The sequence below is a fragment of the Scheffersomyces spartinae genome, assembly GCF_019049425.1.
Source record: "Scheffersomyces spartinae strain ARV_011 chromosome Unknown scaffold_14, whole genome shotgun sequence".
NCBI classification, from domain to species: domain Eukaryota; kingdom Fungi; phylum Ascomycota; class Pichiomycetes; order Serinales; family Debaryomycetaceae; genus Lizanozyma; species Lizanozyma spartinae.
The window spans coordinates 221,006-240,454 of record NW_025065061.1 but is presented as its reverse complement, the minus strand read 5'-3'; the positions used below and the strand labels follow the sequence as shown (position 1 = coordinate 240,454).

At 38.5% G+C, this 19,449-nt stretch overlaps 12 protein-coding genes across 12 annotated transcripts; 7 read left to right on the top strand and 5 right to left on the bottom strand.

Annotated features, from left to right (window-relative positions):
- Positions 1-288: 288 nt before the first annotated feature.
- KQ657_001182 (lysophosphatidic acid acyltransferase) lies at positions 289-1,149 on the top strand (the record flags this gene model as incomplete). Its single annotated transcript, XM_043191982.1, has 1 exon — positions 289-1,149. The coding sequence occupies one exon, from the start codon at positions 289-291 to the stop codon at positions 1,147-1,149; it is 861 nt and encodes a 286-aa protein (XP_043048614.1).
- A 9-nt stretch (positions 1,150-1,158) lies between these two features.
- On the bottom strand, positions 1,159-1,907 carry KQ657_001181 (U2 snRNP complex subunit; the record flags this gene model as incomplete). The annotated part of the gene is made up of 2 exons (XM_043191981.1): positions 1,159-1,172; positions 1,235-1,907. The coding sequence occupies 2 exons, from the start codon at positions 1,905-1,907 to the stop codon at positions 1,159-1,161; spliced, it is 687 nt and encodes a 228-aa protein (XP_043048613.1).
- Positions 1,908-2,134: 227 nt separating this feature from the next.
- ERB1 (Erb1p) lies at positions 2,135-4,558 on the top strand (the record flags this gene model as incomplete). Its single annotated transcript, XM_043191980.1, has 1 exon — positions 2,135-4,558. The coding sequence occupies one exon, from the start codon at positions 2,135-2,137 to the stop codon at positions 4,556-4,558; it is 2,424 nt and encodes an 807-aa protein (XP_043048612.1).
- Positions 4,559-4,591: 33 nt separating this feature from the next.
- Positions 4,592-6,099, bottom strand: KQ657_001179 (uncharacterized protein; the record flags this gene model as incomplete). The annotated part of the gene is made up of 2 exons (XM_043191979.1): positions 4,592-5,085; positions 5,235-6,099. 2 exons carry the CDS (start codon positions 6,097-6,099, stop codon positions 4,592-4,594), a joined length of 1,359 nt encoding a protein of 452 aa, XP_043048611.1.
- Positions 6,100-6,599: 500 nt separating this feature from the next.
- On the top strand, positions 6,600-7,445 carry POR1 (porin; the record flags this gene model as incomplete). The annotated part of the gene is made up of 1 exon (XM_043191978.1): positions 6,600-7,445. One exon carries the CDS (start codon positions 6,600-6,602, stop codon positions 7,443-7,445), a length of 846 nt encoding a protein of 281 aa, XP_043048610.1.
- A 1,568-nt stretch (positions 7,446-9,013) lies between these two features.
- CTK2 (uncharacterized protein) lies at positions 9,014-9,955 on the top strand (the record flags this gene model as incomplete). Its single annotated transcript, XM_043191977.1, has 1 exon — positions 9,014-9,955. One exon carries the CDS (start codon positions 9,014-9,016, stop codon positions 9,953-9,955), a length of 942 nt encoding a protein of 313 aa, XP_043048609.1.
- Positions 9,956-9,984: 29 nt separating this feature from the next.
- MAD2 (spindle checkpoint protein) lies at positions 9,985-10,614 on the bottom strand (the record flags this gene model as incomplete). Its single annotated transcript, XM_043191976.1, has 1 exon — positions 9,985-10,614. One exon carries the CDS (start codon positions 10,612-10,614, stop codon positions 9,985-9,987), a length of 630 nt encoding a protein of 209 aa, XP_043048608.1.
- A 195-nt stretch (positions 10,615-10,809) lies between these two features.
- BET4 (Rab geranylgeranyltransferase) lies at positions 10,810-11,991 on the top strand (the record flags this gene model as incomplete). The annotated part of the gene is made up of 2 exons (XM_043191975.1): positions 10,810-10,851; positions 10,897-11,991. 2 exons carry the CDS (start codon positions 10,810-10,812, stop codon positions 11,989-11,991), a joined length of 1,137 nt encoding a protein of 378 aa, XP_043048607.1.
- Positions 11,992-12,168: 177 nt separating this feature from the next.
- On the top strand, positions 12,169-14,274 carry NOP9 (RNA-binding RNA processing protein; the record flags this gene model as incomplete). The annotated part of the gene is made up of 1 exon (XM_043191974.1): positions 12,169-14,274. The coding sequence occupies one exon, from the start codon at positions 12,169-12,171 to the stop codon at positions 14,272-14,274; it is 2,106 nt and encodes a 701-aa protein (XP_043048606.1).
- A 43-nt stretch (positions 14,275-14,317) lies between these two features.
- KQ657_001173 (aspartate--tRNA ligase) lies at positions 14,318-16,408 on the bottom strand (the record flags this gene model as incomplete). The annotated part of the gene is made up of 1 exon (XM_043191973.1): positions 14,318-16,408. The coding sequence occupies one exon, from the start codon at positions 16,406-16,408 to the stop codon at positions 14,318-14,320; it is 2,091 nt and encodes a 696-aa protein (XP_043048605.1).
- A 657-nt stretch (positions 16,409-17,065) lies between these two features.
- Positions 17,066-18,430, top strand: KTR4 (putative mannosyltransferase; the record flags this gene model as incomplete). The annotated part of the gene is made up of 1 exon (XM_043191972.1): positions 17,066-18,430. One exon carries the CDS (start codon positions 17,066-17,068, stop codon positions 18,428-18,430), a length of 1,365 nt encoding a protein of 454 aa, XP_043048604.1.
- A 5-nt stretch (positions 18,431-18,435) lies between these two features.
- KQ657_001171 (uncharacterized protein) lies at positions 18,436-19,251 on the bottom strand (the record flags this gene model as incomplete). The annotated part of the gene is made up of 1 exon (XM_043191971.1): positions 18,436-19,251. The coding sequence occupies one exon, from the start codon at positions 19,249-19,251 to the stop codon at positions 18,436-18,438; it is 816 nt and encodes a 271-aa protein (XP_043048603.1).
- Positions 19,252-19,449: the final 198 nt, after the last annotated feature.

Sequence of the window (19,449 nt, the reverse complement as noted above, 5' to 3'; positions counted from 1 at the left end):
TTGATCTCTTTTTTGGTTCGTCTTATTGCCTCGACACTTTTAGTTTGTATATGTTGAAGACTTCGGTTTTAAGGGTCTGGTCATTTGTGTTATTTTCTTTTACTTATAGTGTATATTAGTGTTTAATTGAATTCAAATCTTGTTTTATTCATAGAATGTGACGGCGTAAAAGTAATCACCATGGTGTAAATCTCAGTCTGTTGTAGTACAGAAAAATTAGCATACTAAACTAAATTCTGACTGACTTCCTACACTTATTGTTAGCCACCATCTTCAATACTTATAGTCATGGAGAAGTTCTCGGCTTGGAGAGATAGTGGTACGGGTATATCACCGTTTATGCCTGCTCCTAAACCTACTCCAAGTTTCCTTAAAAAAGTTAGTAGTCCATTTTCTTTGCTATGGAAGGTGCCAGTTTTAGTATTGGCTTTTGTATTTGGACTCTATAAATTCATACTTATATCACTTTATGGATTCAATAACATTGATTTGACAATTGATGGAGTCAAGAAATCGAAACTTGAAGTGATAAAGTCCCTTAGACCCGATAAAGGCCAAGTTATATTTACCAATTATGTGTCTCCCGTAGATTATATGATTTGTAAATGCATTTCCAAGAGTCCCAGTTCTACTTTATGTTTGATCCCTGATACCAAAGGAGACTTATACCAATTTACGGTTAGTCAGTTCTTTAGCAAGACATTGAGTGGTCAATTTGATTTTGGAAATGGTATCAAGTTTACTGATTTTAAATCGTTGAAGTCAAAAACCACATTTGTGTTCTTTGAGGGAACCCCCTCGAATAACAAGGCTATTTTGCCGTTTATAGCCAACTTAGAAGGCTCCCTACTTGTTAATAATGCTACGAAGTTGCGTGTGTTAGCTTTGAAAGTTGTACCATTGCTGTTGACTACTCCACTACCACTCAGTTCCTATTCATATTACTATGAGCTTCTCACCAATTCAAATCGTTCCAACGCTATTAAATGTAAGTTATACGACATAAATGATATCTCCAAGAACATTAATAATGACATTGTCAAGGCTTTTGAATACTCAGGGTTGTACCAAGTTGGTCCTAATATGATTGTGGAGAACAAAAAGAAGTTTTACGATTACTACACCAATTATCAAAATCGAAAGAACTAATGAAATTGGTTATCTTTCTTGGACTTTTGGAATATGTCTGCTAAGAACAATTCAGCTTTCTTATCATTCTCCTTTTGTTTCTTACGACTGCTGCTTTTCGCATGATGTGATCTCTTCTTGGTTTCTGTCTTAGCGATTTCAATAAAGTTAGCCATAGGATCTTTTAACTCTTCATCACTATCGTTTTGCTTCACGTCGCTCAATGGATCCTTCAACTCATCAACATTAGTTTGTTTTATGTCACTTATTGGATCCCTCAACTCATCATTGTCGTTTTGTTTCATATTCTTCAAGGGGTCATGATCATTCTGTTCTGCTTCACTAAATAGCTTAATCATCTTAGAAGAACCAGTATTCTTAGTTTCAACATATTGACTGTAGTCGATCTTGAAGTCATCTTCTTCCTTACCTTTCGGAAGTCTGTAATTGGCATGGTCTACTCGGAGGTAGTGCAGATCAAGTAACTTAATACCATTCAAATTGTCTATTGCTAACACACAGCTACGGAAGTCATTATACTTCAAATAACCAAACCCCTTAAGTTCACCAGTCTCTTCGTTCTTAACAAGATTGATATGTGTAGGGATTCCATATTGGCTAAAGATCACCAACACATCATACTCTTTTAATTCCGATGGTAACCCTCCGATGTAGATATAGTTTGTATCGCGACGCTCATAGTGCCACGACGCTCGGTCCAGTACGTTATTCTCTAGCTCCTGTCGGTTAAGCTGGTTGATCTTCTTAATGGCATTCATAGTATTGATATACACTGTCCTAGTATAACATCTGTACCTTCTGTGAGATCTTATAACCGTACCTCCGTACGCTTTATTACTTAAGCAATGTATAGTCACGTGATACGCGAAGCTCATCGCACATCTCCCAGTGTGATTTGGTTTTCATACCACTAAAACTTTTCCACTACTACACCGTCTCAAGCAAAGCTCGATCAAGCATAACAGGGGATAGTTTGTTGTGAGCTATGGCCAGAAAGAATACTTCCGTGAAGAAGACGGATGTGTCTTCCAGAAAGAGAAAACAGGAAGATGACGTTGAAGTTGAGTCTGAAGATGAGTTTCAAGTAGAAGGCTTGATAGATGCCTCGAGTGATGAGGAAGATAATAATGAAGAAGAAAATCAAAAAGAAGTAGCGGAAGAAGAGGAATCCGATGATGAAACTGATTCTGACGCAGAATTGAATGATTTGATTGGCTCGGAAGAAGATGCCAGTGACTATGATTCTTCTGATTTTTCAGATGAACCAAGGGAAGATTCAGCTTCCATCACAGACAAATTATCCAACATTAAATTGAAGGTAATACCCACTGAAGATTCAGATAAGACTATTCATACCACGTTTTCTGACGGTAAGCCTCGGGAAATAAAGCCTGAAATTAATCCTGTTTATGATTCAGATGATTCAGATGCTGAAGATTTTAACACCATTGGTAACGTTCCTATAAGTGCGTACGAAGAGTTCCCTCACATAGGGTATGATATCAATGGGAAAAGAATCATGAGACCTGCTAAGGGATCTGCATTGGATCAATTATTGGAATCCATCGACTTACCTGAAGGATGGACTGGGTTATTAGATCAAAACACCGGTTCAGGGTTGAAAATCTCGGATGAAGAATTGGAACTTATTCGTAAGATTCAAGCTCAAGAAAATACTTCTGAAATCAATCCTTATGAAGATTATGTTGATTGGTTTACTAGACATGAAGAAGTCATGCCATTAACTGCTGTTCCTGAACCCAAAAGAAGATTTGTCCCTTCCAAACATGAAGCAAAGAGAATCATGAAGATTGTTAGAGCCATTAGAGAAGGAAGAATTATTCCACCATCAAAAGTTAAACAACAAGCTGAACAAGAAAGGATGAACTTTGATTTATGGAAAGATACTGATGGTCAAGAATTTGAGGATCATATCATGAACTTAAGAGCACCTAAATTACCTCCACCAACCAACGAAGAAAGTTATAATCCACCTGCTGAATACTTACTTTCCGAAGAAGAGAAACAAAAATGGTTGCAAGCCGATCCCGAAGATAGAGAACGTAGTTTTATTCCTCAAAAATACAATGCGTTAAGAAAGGTTCCAGGATATCAAGAATCAGTTAGAGAAAAGTTTGAAAGATGTCTTGATCTTTACTTAGCCCCAAGAGTTCGTCATAATAAGTTGAACATTGATCCTGATAGCTTAATCCCTGACTTACCATCACCAAAGGATTTGAGACCATTCCCAATCCGTACCTCTACTGTTTATGAAGGACATACTGGCAGAATAAGGACACTTTCGATTGATCCTTCTGGATTATGGTTGGCTACTGGATCAGATGATGGTTCTATTAGAATATGGGAAATCTTGACTGGAAGACAAGTTCACAAGATTCAATTGGTTAAGGAAGATGACTTGGCATCAGATCATATCGAAACTTTGGAATGGCACCCTGATGCTGAAGTTGGTATTTTGGCTGCATGTGCTGGTGAAATCATTTACTTGATAGTACCACCTGTGTTTGGCTACGAAATTGAGAATGCCGGTAGATCTAAGATTGAAAGTGGTTGGGGTTACGATAAGTTTGGAAATAAAAAGGGAGACATCAAGATCAAGGGTAATGACGATGAAGCTGATAACGATGATGATGACGAGGAACCTTCAACCAAGGGGGATTCCAAAAAGACAGAAGTTGCTAAATGGTTTACCCCTAACGCCAGCCAATCTCAAGATGGTATAGCAGCTGTCATTGAGTGTCGTCGTACAGTCAAGAAGGTTAGCTGGCATCGTAAGGGTGATTATTTCGTCACTGTTTCACCAGAGAGTAAGAACACTGCCGTCTTGATCCATCAATTATCTAAGCATTTATCTCAGTCACCATTCAAGAAATCCAAGGGGATCATTATGGATGCCAAGTTCCATCCTTTCAAGCCTCAATTGTTTGTGTGTTCTCAAAGAACTATCCGTATATATGACTTGGCCCAACAAGTACTCGTGAAGAAGTTACTTCCCGGTGCACGTCTCCTTGCCAATATTGATATTCATCCTCGTGGTGACAATTTACTTGCATCATCTTATGATAAGAGAGTTCTTTGGCATGATTTAGACTTATCAGCCACCCCTTATAAGACCTTAAGATATCATGAAAGAGCTGTTCGTTCCATTACATTCCATAGAGGGAACTTGCCACTTTTTGCATCCGCTTCAGATGATGGTACTATTCATGTTTTCCATGGAATGGTTTATGATGATTTGATGACTAATCCCTTATTGGTACCATTAAAGAAATTGACTGGTCATAAGATCATCAATAATCTTGGTGTATTGGATTTGGCATGGCATCCTAAAGAAGCCTGGTTGTTCTCTGCTGGTGCTGATGGTACAGCAAGACTCTGGACTACTTAAATGTATACTATTATAATAATAATAATAATCGCTTCAATATTCAACGGGATGATCTACATTCCCATTCTTTATATACTGGAAATCTATTAATGTATGTCCTTTATAAATCATCATGTACTTATCATCACATGACCCCTTCAATAATGTGTTTAAAATCAACTTGATATTTGATACAACTCCCAAATTATCAGCATCAACAACCCAATCCCATGGTTTCCAGTCCAAAATTCCTTCGTGTGAAATTTGTACGGGAGTCTTGTATGAATCAACAACTTCTTTACTCACCTCAGCAGTAAAGACATACATTCCATTCTGTTCTTCGTTCTCGACGTTCCAGAGAACCACACCCCGACTTTGATATTGAGGGATATCCAAGCCTGTTTCTTCAAAAGTCTCACGAACAATGCAATCTTGGGGTAGCTCATGAGGATCTAATTTACCACCAACCCCATTCCATAGTCCCATATTGGGACTTTTGAGTCGGTTGAGCAAAAGTACTTGGTTTGTCTCTGGACAATAGACAAATCCTAGAGTATACTTTAGTGTCTGAGGGAACGTCATATCAGAGACTTGATCAAACGCTTTCTTAGGTGATTAACGTGTGTGTGTTGAGTAACGTGTATCCTTTGGTACGCGTGAAAATTTCAAACTTCTGTCCTCACAAACAGTAACAAACTTTCCCAATCTGGTACCCCAGTAGGAGTACTGCTATCAAAGTCGTAATACCTCCCCTTATCGGTCATGAGAGACTCCAATTCTAAAAGATCGTATTCATTTTCAAGTAATCGATAGTTTTTTCGAAGTAGAAATAAGATTAGTATCAGACGTGCAAGATGCTGCTGGTTCTCACCAAGATGATCCAATTCCAAGTGGAAGATACCAACAGCATACATCATTACTTTGGCCACGTCACTAGTGTCTAATTGACCGTACCCAGTCCCAATTCCTGGTATCACCACATTTGAATGATCATCCAATTGTGAAGTCGCGGTGGTGAATGTCATACTCAAATGATTAAGTAATCCCCACATAAAGTCGAAAACTGTCTCTAATTGTTCAATTTTGCTAGGAACTACCATTGAAGGAATTTGTATTAATTCTGTAATATTCCAATTGGCAAGGGCTAGACTATTTGTGAGTAATTGAGTGATTCCGGCTGTTTTCAAAAGTGATACCGGATGAATGGTATTGGGAGCGACGTATCCTTTGTAACGGTTCAATGCCTGATTTTGAATCAACTTTTCCAACCGTTTATAATCAGAAGAACCTGTTCCTATAAGTAACAGTTGTAAAAGACTTTGATCAAACCCACCTCCCATATACAGAAGAGAATTCGAAGGGGTTACTACATATGTGGAATCTATACCATTCTTGGTCTCGTTTGGGACATGGTCTAATCCTAATAAAAGATCGTGGATCAGTAAGTTATGAATAGTTATTCTAGGCATTCGTTTTAATAATGTACTCTGTTTAAGTACCTCCAATTGCTTAATCCATTGATGGCATATTGCCGCATTGGTATCAATAAACAAGATGTGCATAATGATTAACAACTAACCAACCAAGTTCATTTCAGAGAAAGTAAACAATATTATTTCCAGTAACTAACTCCGATATTAGCATTTCAGTCGGTATTAAGGAAGCATATTATGTTATGATGAAGCAGTGCGAATTCCGAGGGTTCTGTCATGTTATGTCATGTCAAGACACACACGCACGCACGCACGTTGAAATAATAATGTCTGTAAGTGGGGAATTGTCATGCAGCGATTAAATTGTTAATATGTATCACCGAAAGTTTTGTTGTGAGGTGACACAAAATAAATAGCTTTTATGTCGGTAATGGTGGAGATCAAATGTTTTTGTCGGATAAAAAGTACCTCAACAAAAATAAAAAAATCTGTTTTGCGAACAGTATATAAATAAAGTGTTGGTTCGCCTCAAAAATTGCGACCTAAATAGTTCCTTTCTCTTCTCTTCTTTTCCTTTTGTTAATCTATCGATTGCAACAAACTCAATTGAACACATAGTTTAATTTACAATGGCTCCATCCTACGCTGACATTCAAAAGGCTTCCAACGACTTGTTGGGCAAGGATTTCTTCCACCTTTCTACTGCATCTGTTGATGTTAAGTCTACTGCTCCAAATGGTGTTACTTTCACTGTTAAGGGTAAGACTGCTAAGGACAACTCAATTGCTGCTTCCGTTGAAGCCAAGTACGTTGACAAGGCCACTGGTTTGACCTTGACCGAAGGCTGGAACAACGCCAATAACTTGTCTACCAAGATTGAATTATCTGAATTGTTGACTCCTGGTTTGAAGGGTGAATTGGATACTTCATTGGTTCCAAACGGTACCAGAAATGCCAAGTTGAACTTTTTCTACCAACAATCCGCTGTCAATGCTAGATTCTTCTTTGACTTGTTGAAGGGTCCAATTGCCACTGCTGATTTGGCAGTTAATCACGATGGTTTCACTGCTGGTGCCGAATTGGGTTATGATATCTCCTCTGCTAAGGTTAACAAGTACTCTGCTGGTTTAGGTTACGCTTCTCCAGTCTACTCTGTTTCCGTCACCGGTACCTCCAACTTGTCTGTCTACACTGCTGCTTACTACCACAAGGTTTCTCCATTTGTTGAGGCTGGTGCCAAAGTTGCCTGGGACTCTGTCAAGTCCAATGGTGTTGCTGTTGAATTTGCCACCAAGTACGTTTTGGACAAGTCTGCTTTTGTTAAGGCTAAGATTGCCGACTCTGGTTTGGCTGCTTTGGCTTACTCCCAAGAATTGACTCCCGGTGTCAAGTTGGGCTTGGGTGTTGGTTTCAACGCCTTGAAGTTGGCTGAACCTGTCCACCAATTAGGTTTCTCCTTGTCTTTTGCTGCTTAAGCAGGGCTTATGCATAGCGTAAACTACAGAGAATAGGGCAGCCTTTTATATTTATTCTTTTTTGTTTGTTTATCTGTTAGTTTGTGTATTTCATTAGAAACACATGCAATGTGAATGAGAGAGAATATCTGAAGATAACCGTGTAAAGTAGTATTGAACATTGTAGTGTCCAATGACTTGAGGTGCCATAATAAAATGTTGAGTGTAGACCGTAAATATTGTGGGGAATTTGTGTCATTTTAGATCACCGCTTTAAGCGATTAGGGTGACCACTCAAGTCACTTGAAAATGTCCAGACAAAAAAAAAAGTGTCATGGATGAAAGAACTTGATGAACGGGATTATTCCGTTGGAGTAAGTAATTTTCAATAGTAATTTGACACTATCTGTATCTTGTGCAAATGGCAATGTCGGGTTAAATGGGCCAATAAAATCCGAAAGTCTAGAAGGTACGAAATGTCTGGGGCTCTATGTGTCTGAATAATTTAAAAGGGAAGAAATCGGATTAGAACAATCTATGTCCAAAGATGGTCCGATCTATAGCCGTAGACAAAGACCCAGCTTTGGGAAATTATTATGTATGTCACTGACAGATTTAAACCACACTACAAGTTGACATAGCAAAAGGAGAGCCCCCACAGTGCCTAAAACCAAATGGTATAACCAATAGGCAATCAGTTGGTAAAGACATAAGTATTACACGTAAAAAGGAGCTCTCTAACCCATCCAAAAACAGTAACCATTAAATCTTTTCCAAACAGGTGTCTGATTTGTCTGTTCTTGTGTCATGCCAGACTTGTAACCCACATTACCCCATGTGGGTTTCAAGATTTTCCCCGTGCTACATTTTTCCAGATGTCTGGAGTTAACGACCATGTGGAGTAGCTCAACGCATAAGATAATTTGCAATTTCCTCATGCCATTGGCAAAGGCAGTCTATTACTATCGTGAGCCAATTAGAATACGTGTAACCGGTAATTGGTTTGTTGTCTAGAAAATCTCGATCAGATACTAAAAATTCGTAATTATATAGTAAGCCTCGTAGATACTCCTCAAGTTTCTATAATATGTTTATTCTTTATTGAATGGCATAACGGTAACCTGAGATGTTATCATTAGATTATAATTGTCATGATGTGTCTGGTCTCATCAGAGCTTAAGCCTGATATACACTCTTAAGTGCCTAGCTGTTCCTGATTCAGTTTTGTATAATATTATAACTCCATGCGACATTTGTTTTTGGTACCAAGAATGTCGTATCACCACAATGTCGCGTGATGGTGTGTGTTTAAAATTTAAACCTCTTAGTGTCTATTCAGCCGGTGCCATCTCTCTTATATGTCTTCCGTTATGACTTCCAATGGGACACCGGCCAAGCCCGAACTTAGACCCCATCTTCTCCAAGTCTCTCGGCCATATCTAACTGGTGATGAGATTCTGTATCTCCATTCGTTCACCATTGCTGAATCTAAGAAACTACTTTATAACCAAAAGAAACATCAGATATTCAAATGGCTTTTTCAAGTTGTGAAACAGCTAAGATTCCCTCTTCGTGTGCTCAATACAACCATGCTATACTACCAAAGGTGGTATCTACTCAATGAGTTTGATGATGATTGGCAAGAGGGTACCAATGACATTAATGATAAGAAGTTTGATCCATACACAGTTGCCATGGCGTCGCTCTTTTTAGCGAGCAAAAATGAAGATTGTATAAAGAAGCTTAGTGACATTCAGGCAGTGGGGAATAAACTCCGAGATTTGGATACCGGCGATAAGGAACAGTTTATTTTATTCCAACGGAAATGTATTTTAAACATTGAATTCAAAATGCTCCAAGTGATCAAATTCAATTTCATGAGTGATACCATGGTTCCATCAATAGATTCTTTGGTGGTTATATTTGCTAAAAAGTTGGGAATTGGGTATAAGAATACCATGTTTTCATGGCTAGTGACATTTGATATTATGTCTACTCTACTTGGAATAATGATTCCACCTCATTGCATTGCTCTTGCTATTGTCATAATTACGTTAAACTTCAAACCCAAACAGCTATCAGTGAATCCACTTATTAACGTCACCAAGAATACAGATGATGCAGCAGATATTCTTTCAGATGACAAATTGAATGCTATATTAGAATCCATTGATTGCATGCAAGACTTCAAAGCCCCTGAATCGCTTGTAAATGAAGCCATCATCTACGTATTAAACTATTACATTCATCAGATGAAATACTCCATTCTTAATGAGTATATACCCAGAATTGACGAGGAATCAGGGAAGGAACAGATTTTCAAGTTTATGGATCTTAAGTCTAAGTTTAATGATCTACAAGTATTAGACACTTGGGTTTCTTCGCATCAAAAGGTTTTGAATGAAGATGGCTATTTGAAGACATGGGATTATTCCACCGCCCAGAAGGGTTCGGTTAGATTCTTGCAAAGTAATAAAAGAAGAAGGTTTGCATTGGAATTGAAAGTACCTGGGAAACCAGAAAATGTATAGACTTATATATATATATATATATATATGTTTCAATCCTGTACTTTATACGTAACAAAGGTACCTACCTTGTGAATGTTGGTTGAGAAGGAAGCAAACTCTACGTTCTCAACATTATCTCCTTCTAGAGCCTTTGTGTCTCCATTGGTGTCTATCCATTGATTCGGCACTCCAGAGTTAGCATCGGTATAGCAAAGCACATTGAACGAGTAATTATCATCGTTCAATATCGGTAAATATGAAACACAGGATGTTATTTGTCTTAATATTCTTTGAATCTCTTTCTGTACCTGATCACGAGACTTCACTTCACTTGAATCGCGTTCAGCTTCACCTTCGCCGTTTTCCTCATTGATGATGCTCAAATCAAAGTCCCATCTTTCAGCACGATCTCCAGTGTCTTTAGACACAATAACAACGGCTAGCTTGCACAACTTCTTGCCGTAAATCCATTTCTTAACTTGACTCATGATCTGTCCCACATACTCAACCACGTCGCTTTCGTTACTCACAAGTAATGGTAGGCCGTATTTCCTAACGGTGATGAAGTCTTCTGGAGGGTATATGTTTCTTTGGAATAAGATGGAATGTATGGCAAACTCGAAATAGTCTGCCACTGTTTTAGAGGACCCTTTGAGAGCAAGTTTCGACACGTCAGTCATAGTAGTTGTTAGCCTGTAGTTAGATGTGTTGATCTTAGGTGCCACTGGCATTATCTGTAGACATAAAACGCGAATTGAATTTTTCGGACCAAAGCATGTGCGCTACCGTTGTGGTTATCTCCATTCATAGGTGTAGTGCTTGAGTAACAACACTCACAGAACGTACTTCATTCTTCATAGGAATCTGGAATTTCAATGGTACGTGCCCTCAAGATCACAATAATAACCTGTCTGTCTGTCTATTTTCTTACCACAAGCGAAAACTAACATGTTTATTTAAAGCAACACGGAATCAAACGTCAGCATGTCTCGGATGCGGCAAAGAGTGCCAAAATTCAAAGAGATAAGAAGAAGATTGCCCATTATCGTAACCTAACAGATGCTTGCTTAGATCTCAGAGATTCTCACACATATACACAAGATGCATATGATAAGACCAGTAAGCTACTTGAGGAAAACCCTGAGTTCAATGCCATTTGGAATTACCGTCGAGATATCCTTGAGTCGTGGCAATCAAACAACAAAGATATTGTCACCCATTTGCTTGAAGAATTAAACCTTTCAATGGGCCTCTTGAAACGCTTCCCAAAGTGTTATTGGATCTGGAGTCATCGGGTCTGGGTTCTTTTCAAGTTGGAAAGCTTAAATAAACCACAATGGAGTACGGAGTTAATGATTGTGGCGAAGATGCTAGAGTATGATCTGAGAAACTATCATGGATGGAGCTACAGAAGGTTCATTGTGGACAACATAGAGAAGGCTGAAACCAGCGCAACCACCACAGCAAATGAAGATGAGCAGATCTTAGCGTTAGTGAAGATCAATTCAAAGGAATTCGAATACACTACGTCTAAAATCAACAATATCTCCAATTTTTCAGCATGGCATAACCGAAGTCAATTGATACCAAAGATATATAAACTGTTTCAGCTGTTAAAGGATAAGAGCTTATTCCCCCAACTTCAACCTATATTTTTATCTCCTTATTCCTTACTACAACATGAACTTGATTTGGTGAAAACAGGTATGTATGTTGATGCTGATGATTCTTCGGTGTGGTTATATTTGTCCTGGCTCCTCACAGATAAATTCTTTGTTGAGTCCTTTGAATCAACTCAAAACTATAAGGATGTTCTTCTGCAGCAGCTTAACATAGTTGAAGAGTTGAACGAGTTGGAAAAGGATGATCATCCTAAAGGTTGGGATAACAGATGGTGTCTTAAGGCTATGATTCTTATTCGCACATTACTTGACGACTCTCCTGAAAATGATGATCTTACTAAAAATTGGTTAAAGAGATTGATTGATATTGATCCTTTAAGGAAAAATAAGTATATGGATCAGTTAAATGGGAAACTGGTTATCGTTTCCATTTGATTCGATCTTCTATATAGAAATATGATGGAAACAAGATGTGGATTTCGTTATACTATGCTATATTGTGGTAGCGCCGATTTATACCATGGTAGCGCGCGTTTTAAGGTAAAGCGATGAGATGAGGTTAACTGCAGTTAAACTTACTCTCTTCTTCTCCATTATATGTAATTGGTCAAGATGGCTAAGACTAAATCAAGAGGAAGAAGATTAGCCGCTAAGGAAAGAGAGATTATTGACGATGAAGAGATCAACAACAGTAACAACTTAGAATTCAATTCTGAGTCGCAAAAGAAGACTGTCTTCTTTGGATTAGTTGACTCCAATGAACTTGATTATTTCAAACAGGCAGAATCGACATTGAATGTGAACATGTTTGATAGTGATGAAGAGAGGCAAGGGTTTATCGGTTCTGTCTTGGAAGAAGCTAAAGGAAAGGAGCTTAAATTGGTGACCAACCAAATCTGTTCAAAATTGATGGAACGGTTGATCTTAGGAGCTAACAATAGACAACTTAAGGAATTGTTTCAACTGTTTGGAGGACATTTTGTTGATTTGGCTTGTCAAAAGTACTCCTCTCATGTTTTGGAGACGTTATTTGTCAGAAGTGCTGGTGTTATAGAGAGGGAGTTGATTCTGGGCGGTGAAGAAACGAACGATAATAATGAAGATGTAGCAGAAGGAGAAGAAGAAGAAACAGATTCTTTTATCCCAATGGAGACACTTTTCAATAAGATGCTCAATGAGTTCAAACCAATTGTTAAAACCATGATAGATGATCAATATTCGTCCCATGTATTGAGATTATTAATATTAATTATGTCTGGAAAGCCAATGCCTTCATCTACAATGGCTCATTCAACTTTAAGATCAAAGAAATCCAAGATTGCCAGAAAAATGATTGATATAAAAGATAATGAAGATTTCCTGAGAGCTTTCCAGACCCCAGCATCATTTAAACCTCAATTAAGAGATTACTGTAATGCCATTAGCATTGATGAGAACATGAGACACATGAGAGAGTTGGCTTCACAGAAGGTTGCTTCTCCTGTGTTACAATTATTAGTTCAAGTTGAAGGTATCATTGATAAGGAACGGACCATTTGGCATTTATTATTCTTAAAGGTCACCGACCCCAAAGATCCTCAAGAAGAAGCATTCATGGAGTTCTTACTTTCAGACTCAGTGGGGTCTCACTTCTTAGAGTCCATTATTAAGAATGATGGTGTCAGAATGAAATATATTGAAAGACTATACCAGCTTTATATCAAAGACAGAATTCTTAAATTAACAGGAAGATCAACAACTGCCATTTATGCGATCCAAGCGTTATTGTTCAAGTTAAAGCCAGTGGAAGTAGAGTATATTCTTGATATCATTATTCCTGAGTTTTCGAACTTGGTTTCTGTTTCTGAAAACCATAATATCGACTTTGGTAAAGCCATTATTGATGCTTCTATTTCCAGATTCAACTATAGAAAAGATGATATCGTGAGTCAGTTGTTTAAAAAGTTTGCACCCAATTACAACGAAGATGATGGAGATAATACTAGCACCGAGTTCTTAGAGAATACACTTCAATTGACTGGCTCCACTTTGGGGAATACCAAGGATGATTGGCCAACAGCAGAGGAAAGAAGACGAGCATTATTTGTGGAGAAGCTTATGCAATACGACTACAAGTTTGTTATTTGTAGTTGGTACAACTTCATGGCCTTGCCATCTGAGACTCTTGAACAAATGTGTTTTCATGGTGTATTTTCTAGAGTGATTGAGGAGCTGTTCAAAGTACTTCCCGATGAGGAAAAGCCTGTCGCGGTTTTACGTAAGCGTGTCTTGAATTTATTTCAAGGTAAGATGGTTAAATTGGCATGTAATGCCTATGGATCCCATTTGGTCGATAAGCTATGGGATTTCACTATTTTTTTGCCGATGTATAAGGATCGGATAGCTATGGAATTGTATGGAGAGTCCAAGAAAGTCAAGGAGAGTAATTACGGAAGATTAGTATGGAAGAATTGGGGAATGGAATTATTTATTAGAAAGAAGTATGAATGGAAGGCATTAATAAAGCAACAAGAAGCTGAATTCCATGTTGAGCATACACAAGAAGAACAACAGCAAGATGAAGGTGCACCAACGAAGAAAAGACCAATTGATATTAAGATGGAACAATTGGCAAAGGAAAGAGAGCTACAAGAGAAGAGAAGATTGCAGGAAGAAAATGGTGATGATGATGGGTCTAATGGTGCAAAGAGACAAAAGATTAGAGGGCGTAATAGATAAGTGAAGTCTATAATAAAATATATACAAGTTTAAACTAATATAGTCAATTGTTCTCTTTATCCTTCTTGATGTAGTATAAACTCAAGGAGGAATCAGGCACATCAGATGGAGACCCTATCACGGGATCAACACCTTTTTGATTCTTAGGAAATGCTATCACATCTCTAATACTACTGGAACCAACTAGCATGGCACAGAGTCTATCAAAGCCTAAGGCAAGTCCAGCATGTGGTGGACATCCCATACTTAAAGCCTTCAACAAATGTCCAAATAAAGCATCGTAGTTGGTAATCCCAAGAATGTTTTCAAAGACATATTGTTGAAGGTTAAAATCATGAATTCTTCTGGACCCACCGCCAACTTCAACGCCATTGATAACCAAATCGTAATGTTCACCATGGACTTTCTTCGGGTTTGATTCAAGATAATCGTAGTCCTCTGTTTTGGCCATAGTGAATGGATGATGTGTGGACTCAAGAGCTGTGGCTGAGTACTGGGGGAACTCCTCTGTCAGATCATTAATCTCCACTGGACTAAACAAGGGAAAGTCTACGACCCATGTACCAATAAACACTTTGCTAGGGTCATAGTCTGTTGAGATTTCGTGTTTATCTCCACCTGCTCTTCTTCTTATTGGTGTTAACCATTTGGTAGGATAGTTTTGAATGGCTAGTTGTCGGAATCTTCCTAAGGGAGTTGGGTTCTCATAGGGGAACTCTGCTCTCGTAGCCAAAGCAATAATATCACCAGGTTTCAAATCCAATTCTTTCAATAATTCAGTCTCATTGTGACTTGTTTGTAGTTTGAACTTGAACCATTCCTTCTTCAAGAGTCCCTTGAACCAGTTTTTAGCTTCATAATCATTGGTAATGGGAATAACAACAGCAGCTCTCCGAGTATAACTATCGTGGTCAGATAAAGCCTTGGGGATCTTAGGTTTCTTGATAGTGGGATCAAAGGCTCCTCTGAGGATGCATGCTTCAACAATGGGGAACTCAGCTGAGTGATTCATTGGTTCAAAGTGTTTGGAAAGATCATGGAACTTAAGCTGATACCGCAAATCAGGTTTATCAATTCCATAATTGGTCAAAGCATCAATATAACTTAACTGGGAAAACCTAAGCTTATCATTCTTCGACACTTGTTCCATCTCACCATTGTCGTTGAGTGTATACATCTTCAATCCACCAATTTCGTTCCAAATCCTATTGACAATATCCTCTACTACACGGCAAATCTGATCCTTGTTGTTAATGAAACTCATTTCCAAATCGATCTGAGTGAATTCAGGTTGTCTATCGGCTCTCAAGTCTTCGTCTCTGAAACATCTAGCAATTTGGAAATACTTGGTGAACCCAGAACTCATAAGAATCTGCTTATATTGTTGGGGCGACTGGGGTAAGGCATAGAACCTCTCGGGAGTTCTTGTGGGTACTAAGAACTCTCTGGCTCCCTCTGGAGTTGACTTGAAGAGTAAAGGGGTCTCTATCTCCACAAACTCATGGTCATCAATTAAGGTGTTCCGAACAAGCTGGGCCACTTTGCTTCTCGTTCTTAATGTCTTTTGATAGAAGGGAGTTCTCAATTGTAAGTATCGCAAATGTGGTGGGATATCCTCGGGATTGGTATGTTTCAAATAGTCTAATCTACTGGCTTCTAACGTTGATGGATTCAACACTTGATACTTTTCAACAACCAATTCCCATTGCTTCTCTTTAGATTCAAAGTCATTGCCTTTTGTTTGCTTTTCTCGGGCATATCCAATCACAGCAACAGAGTCCTCGGGCTTGCTTGTCTTCAACAACTCAAGATACTTTTCATCAGTTGTTTCTGGACTCATCATCAACTGAACAACTTGTCCGTCACCTGACCCATCTCTTAATTCTGCAAAGCCTAGCTTGGAAATCTTCTTTGGCTTTCTATTCATATGTCCATTAAGTATGATCTTAGCATCCTGGTTGTCTAAATAGTTGTCTAGATCACGAGTCACACCAGCTATGGTATGTGTTGCTGAAGGGAACTCAAACTTTTCTAAGGTGATTTTCTTCTCAGGAAGCAACGAGTATCGCCGAGAAACACTATGAGACACTGCTCTTGATAGCAGGGTCCACCCTGACGTAACAGTAGATCTCATTACGAAAGTTAATGTTTGGTTGCAAGTAAGCTACCATCCTTTTGCAAATCATGTACACTATATTTCGTCAAGAGACGTTAAGATCACGTGACCAAATTAAACCCGAGGGTAACTTGGTCGGATATCCACGGGGCCAAATACAATAAAGCAAATGCGTTACGTCTAGTTTGGTATTGGATCAGCTTATGAGTTCAATGGCTCCAACATTGTACTTAATTGGGCAATAACAAATCTTAGTGTTTACTACATACTACAAATGTTCTTTTGATTTCCTTATATACTAACGTAGTAGATGCAAAGCCGACTGCGTTCTTTATGGTACCTTGTATGCAACAACTTCATGAACAGCTCTTTTCTGTGATAGACCTCCTTTCCGTCCGAGTTGAGAGCATCATTTATCAACTGGGATAAATTATAAATGGAAATTTATTCCCTATTACTAGAGCTCTGGTATATGTATACTTTTCTTCTCTACTGAAGCCCCATTGATGTAAGTGGTGCATAGATCTGGGCCATCTAATTTACGAGCTGGGGGTCCAACCGCGTGCATCTTCAAGCGTTTTTGTGTACGTTCCTTCGTCTGCAACATTAAAAAACCAATAACCAAATACATAAAACTAAACCCCTAGTGTTTTAATGTTGGACATCTACAATAATATGGGGATTCGTAGTCACCAGCTCTTGTTGTTATTGTTGGCATTTACCATAAGTACAACACTTTTGCTAGTGTTATCCATCCATGTATTCCCTGATCAAGTTGCAGACTTCAGTGGTGAAGTAATGGTTGAAAGTGAAAGATGGATACTGGGCGAAACTGTCAGTACTAAAGAAAGACTGCTACGTAAAAATGGCTACTATATACATAAGGGCGATGTTGCGTTCCAGTTTATAAATCCGGTGGAGAAAGTAGGTACCCCTGAGGAAATGAATTATTTAAATATGGAACGATTTGCAGATATCTCTGGTAAAGAGATTTTGGAACCCTTAGACTATGATATTGAATCAATTAGATCTCCAGAAAACCCAGATGGTTATGAACGAGCAAGTGCTACGATTGTAGCCTTGGCGAGAAACGAGGATTTTGATGAACTTGCAAAGACCATCCTCAGCTTTGAGAAAATGTTCAATGCCAAATTTCAATATCCGTATACCTTTTTAAATGATGGAACATTCAGCGACAATTTCAAAAAGGGGATGCAAGCACTTAGTAAAGCCCAAATGGAGTTTGTCACTATTCCGGAGTCACTTTGGCAAATGCCTCCTCATATAGATAAGAAGAAAGCCAAACAGCAAATGAATAAGCTTTCCAAATCTGGTATTAAATATTCTAAAGATTTCTCTGTCAATAATATGTTACGATTCTTTTCAGGGAACTTTTATCATGTGCCTGAGATGAAGAAATATCGTTATTATTGGAGAATAGAACCTAAAGTCAGTTTCTTCACTGAATTGAAATATGACGTGTTCAAATATCTTCAAGGAACAGGGAAACTTTATGGGTTCAGTATTAGTTTATACGATAATCCATTAACTGTGGAGACCCTTTGGCCCGAGACAATGGGATTTCTCAATGAAGGTTCAAACTTCCAATATGTCAACAAAAAGGGATCCTTCCAATGGCTTACCGAAAACCAACAGCTTCCTGGTGTCAATGCTAAGGCAAATGGGTATTCGACGTGTCATTTCTGGTCCAATTTCGAGATAGGGGATATGAACTTCTTTAGAGGTGAGGCCTATAGTCTGTGGTTCCAACATTTGGATACCACAAACAAGTTTTACTATGAAAGATGGGGTGATGCTCCTGTTCATTCTATTGGGTTGGGATTATTTGCTGATAAATCAAAGATTCATTGGTTTAGAGATATTGGGTACTTCCATTACCCATACTATAACTGTCCTAAAGCAGAGAATACTCGTGGTTGTTTGCCCGGTCAGTTTTCAGAGAGTTTGGAATTACAGGACCGGAATTGTCTTCAAAATTGGATCGATTACAGCATAGACAATCTAAATAAAATATACTAAATAGACTACTCTATACTTCCCTTGACTAAATATATGGTTTCACCGGTTTTAAACGTTGATATTGTTCTTTCGCTTGGTTCAACCAACTCAGGTACACCGTCCTTTACTTTGAATATATTTAATCTATTCTCTGAGTCTCTGGTGGAATTATTAAAATTGGAAATCGCAAGTGTATCGGCCATCAGATCTAATGCTCTCCCCACAGGCCATTTATTTGATACAAACACCGGTTTTTGATTCTTTTCAAAGTCTATTTTGGTCACATCTGTATCACCACTTATATATAGACACCATAAGTATATTCTATCCGGGACAGTGACTTTAAGATCACCTTTAGCTGATTTCTTTAGTAATAGTATATCTGAAGTCTTTGACTTAGAAGCCACAGCCAGTTGTCTCAGTTTGCTACTACCAAAGATAGAGCCTATGGAAGTTTTGGAACTCGACGATCTGGAATGGGGGGATATATTAAGAAACTTTTTAAGACGAAGTAACGCCACTGATTTTCGGGTTGAAGGACCAGGAGACTGCTCCAAGAGAGTATTAACTCTTTCACGATCCGCATCTCTATTAGGAAAAAGAGAAGCAGCTGAGGGCCCATTCTTAGGGGTTCTATAGTTCGCTTTAACGCTATTATTGGTGGTTGCCGGACATTTATGAGCTACTTCTGTTCTGTGATTGGAACAAAACACCTTCTTGCAGTATTGGCAAGTGAAAGGAAGAAAATCCAATTGGTCACAGAAGGCGCAGTTCTTGCCGAGGTTCAATATCCCTTGTTCTGTTGGAGTCTTTGACTTGTCCATAAGAAGGGCAGTTGACATGGTTTTTTTGCGGAGTATAGATCGTTTGCACTTGGATCAAGAAAATTATGTCTGCAGTGCTTAGGAAAGGTAAAGACCTGGTAGTCCGTCGGGGTGCTATATAACTCGTATACTATAAAAGTAATCTATGCGTGTGTATGCGAATGGAATAGTAAGACAGTGGTGCATATTTGGGTGCACGATTCTGTTGATGTTATA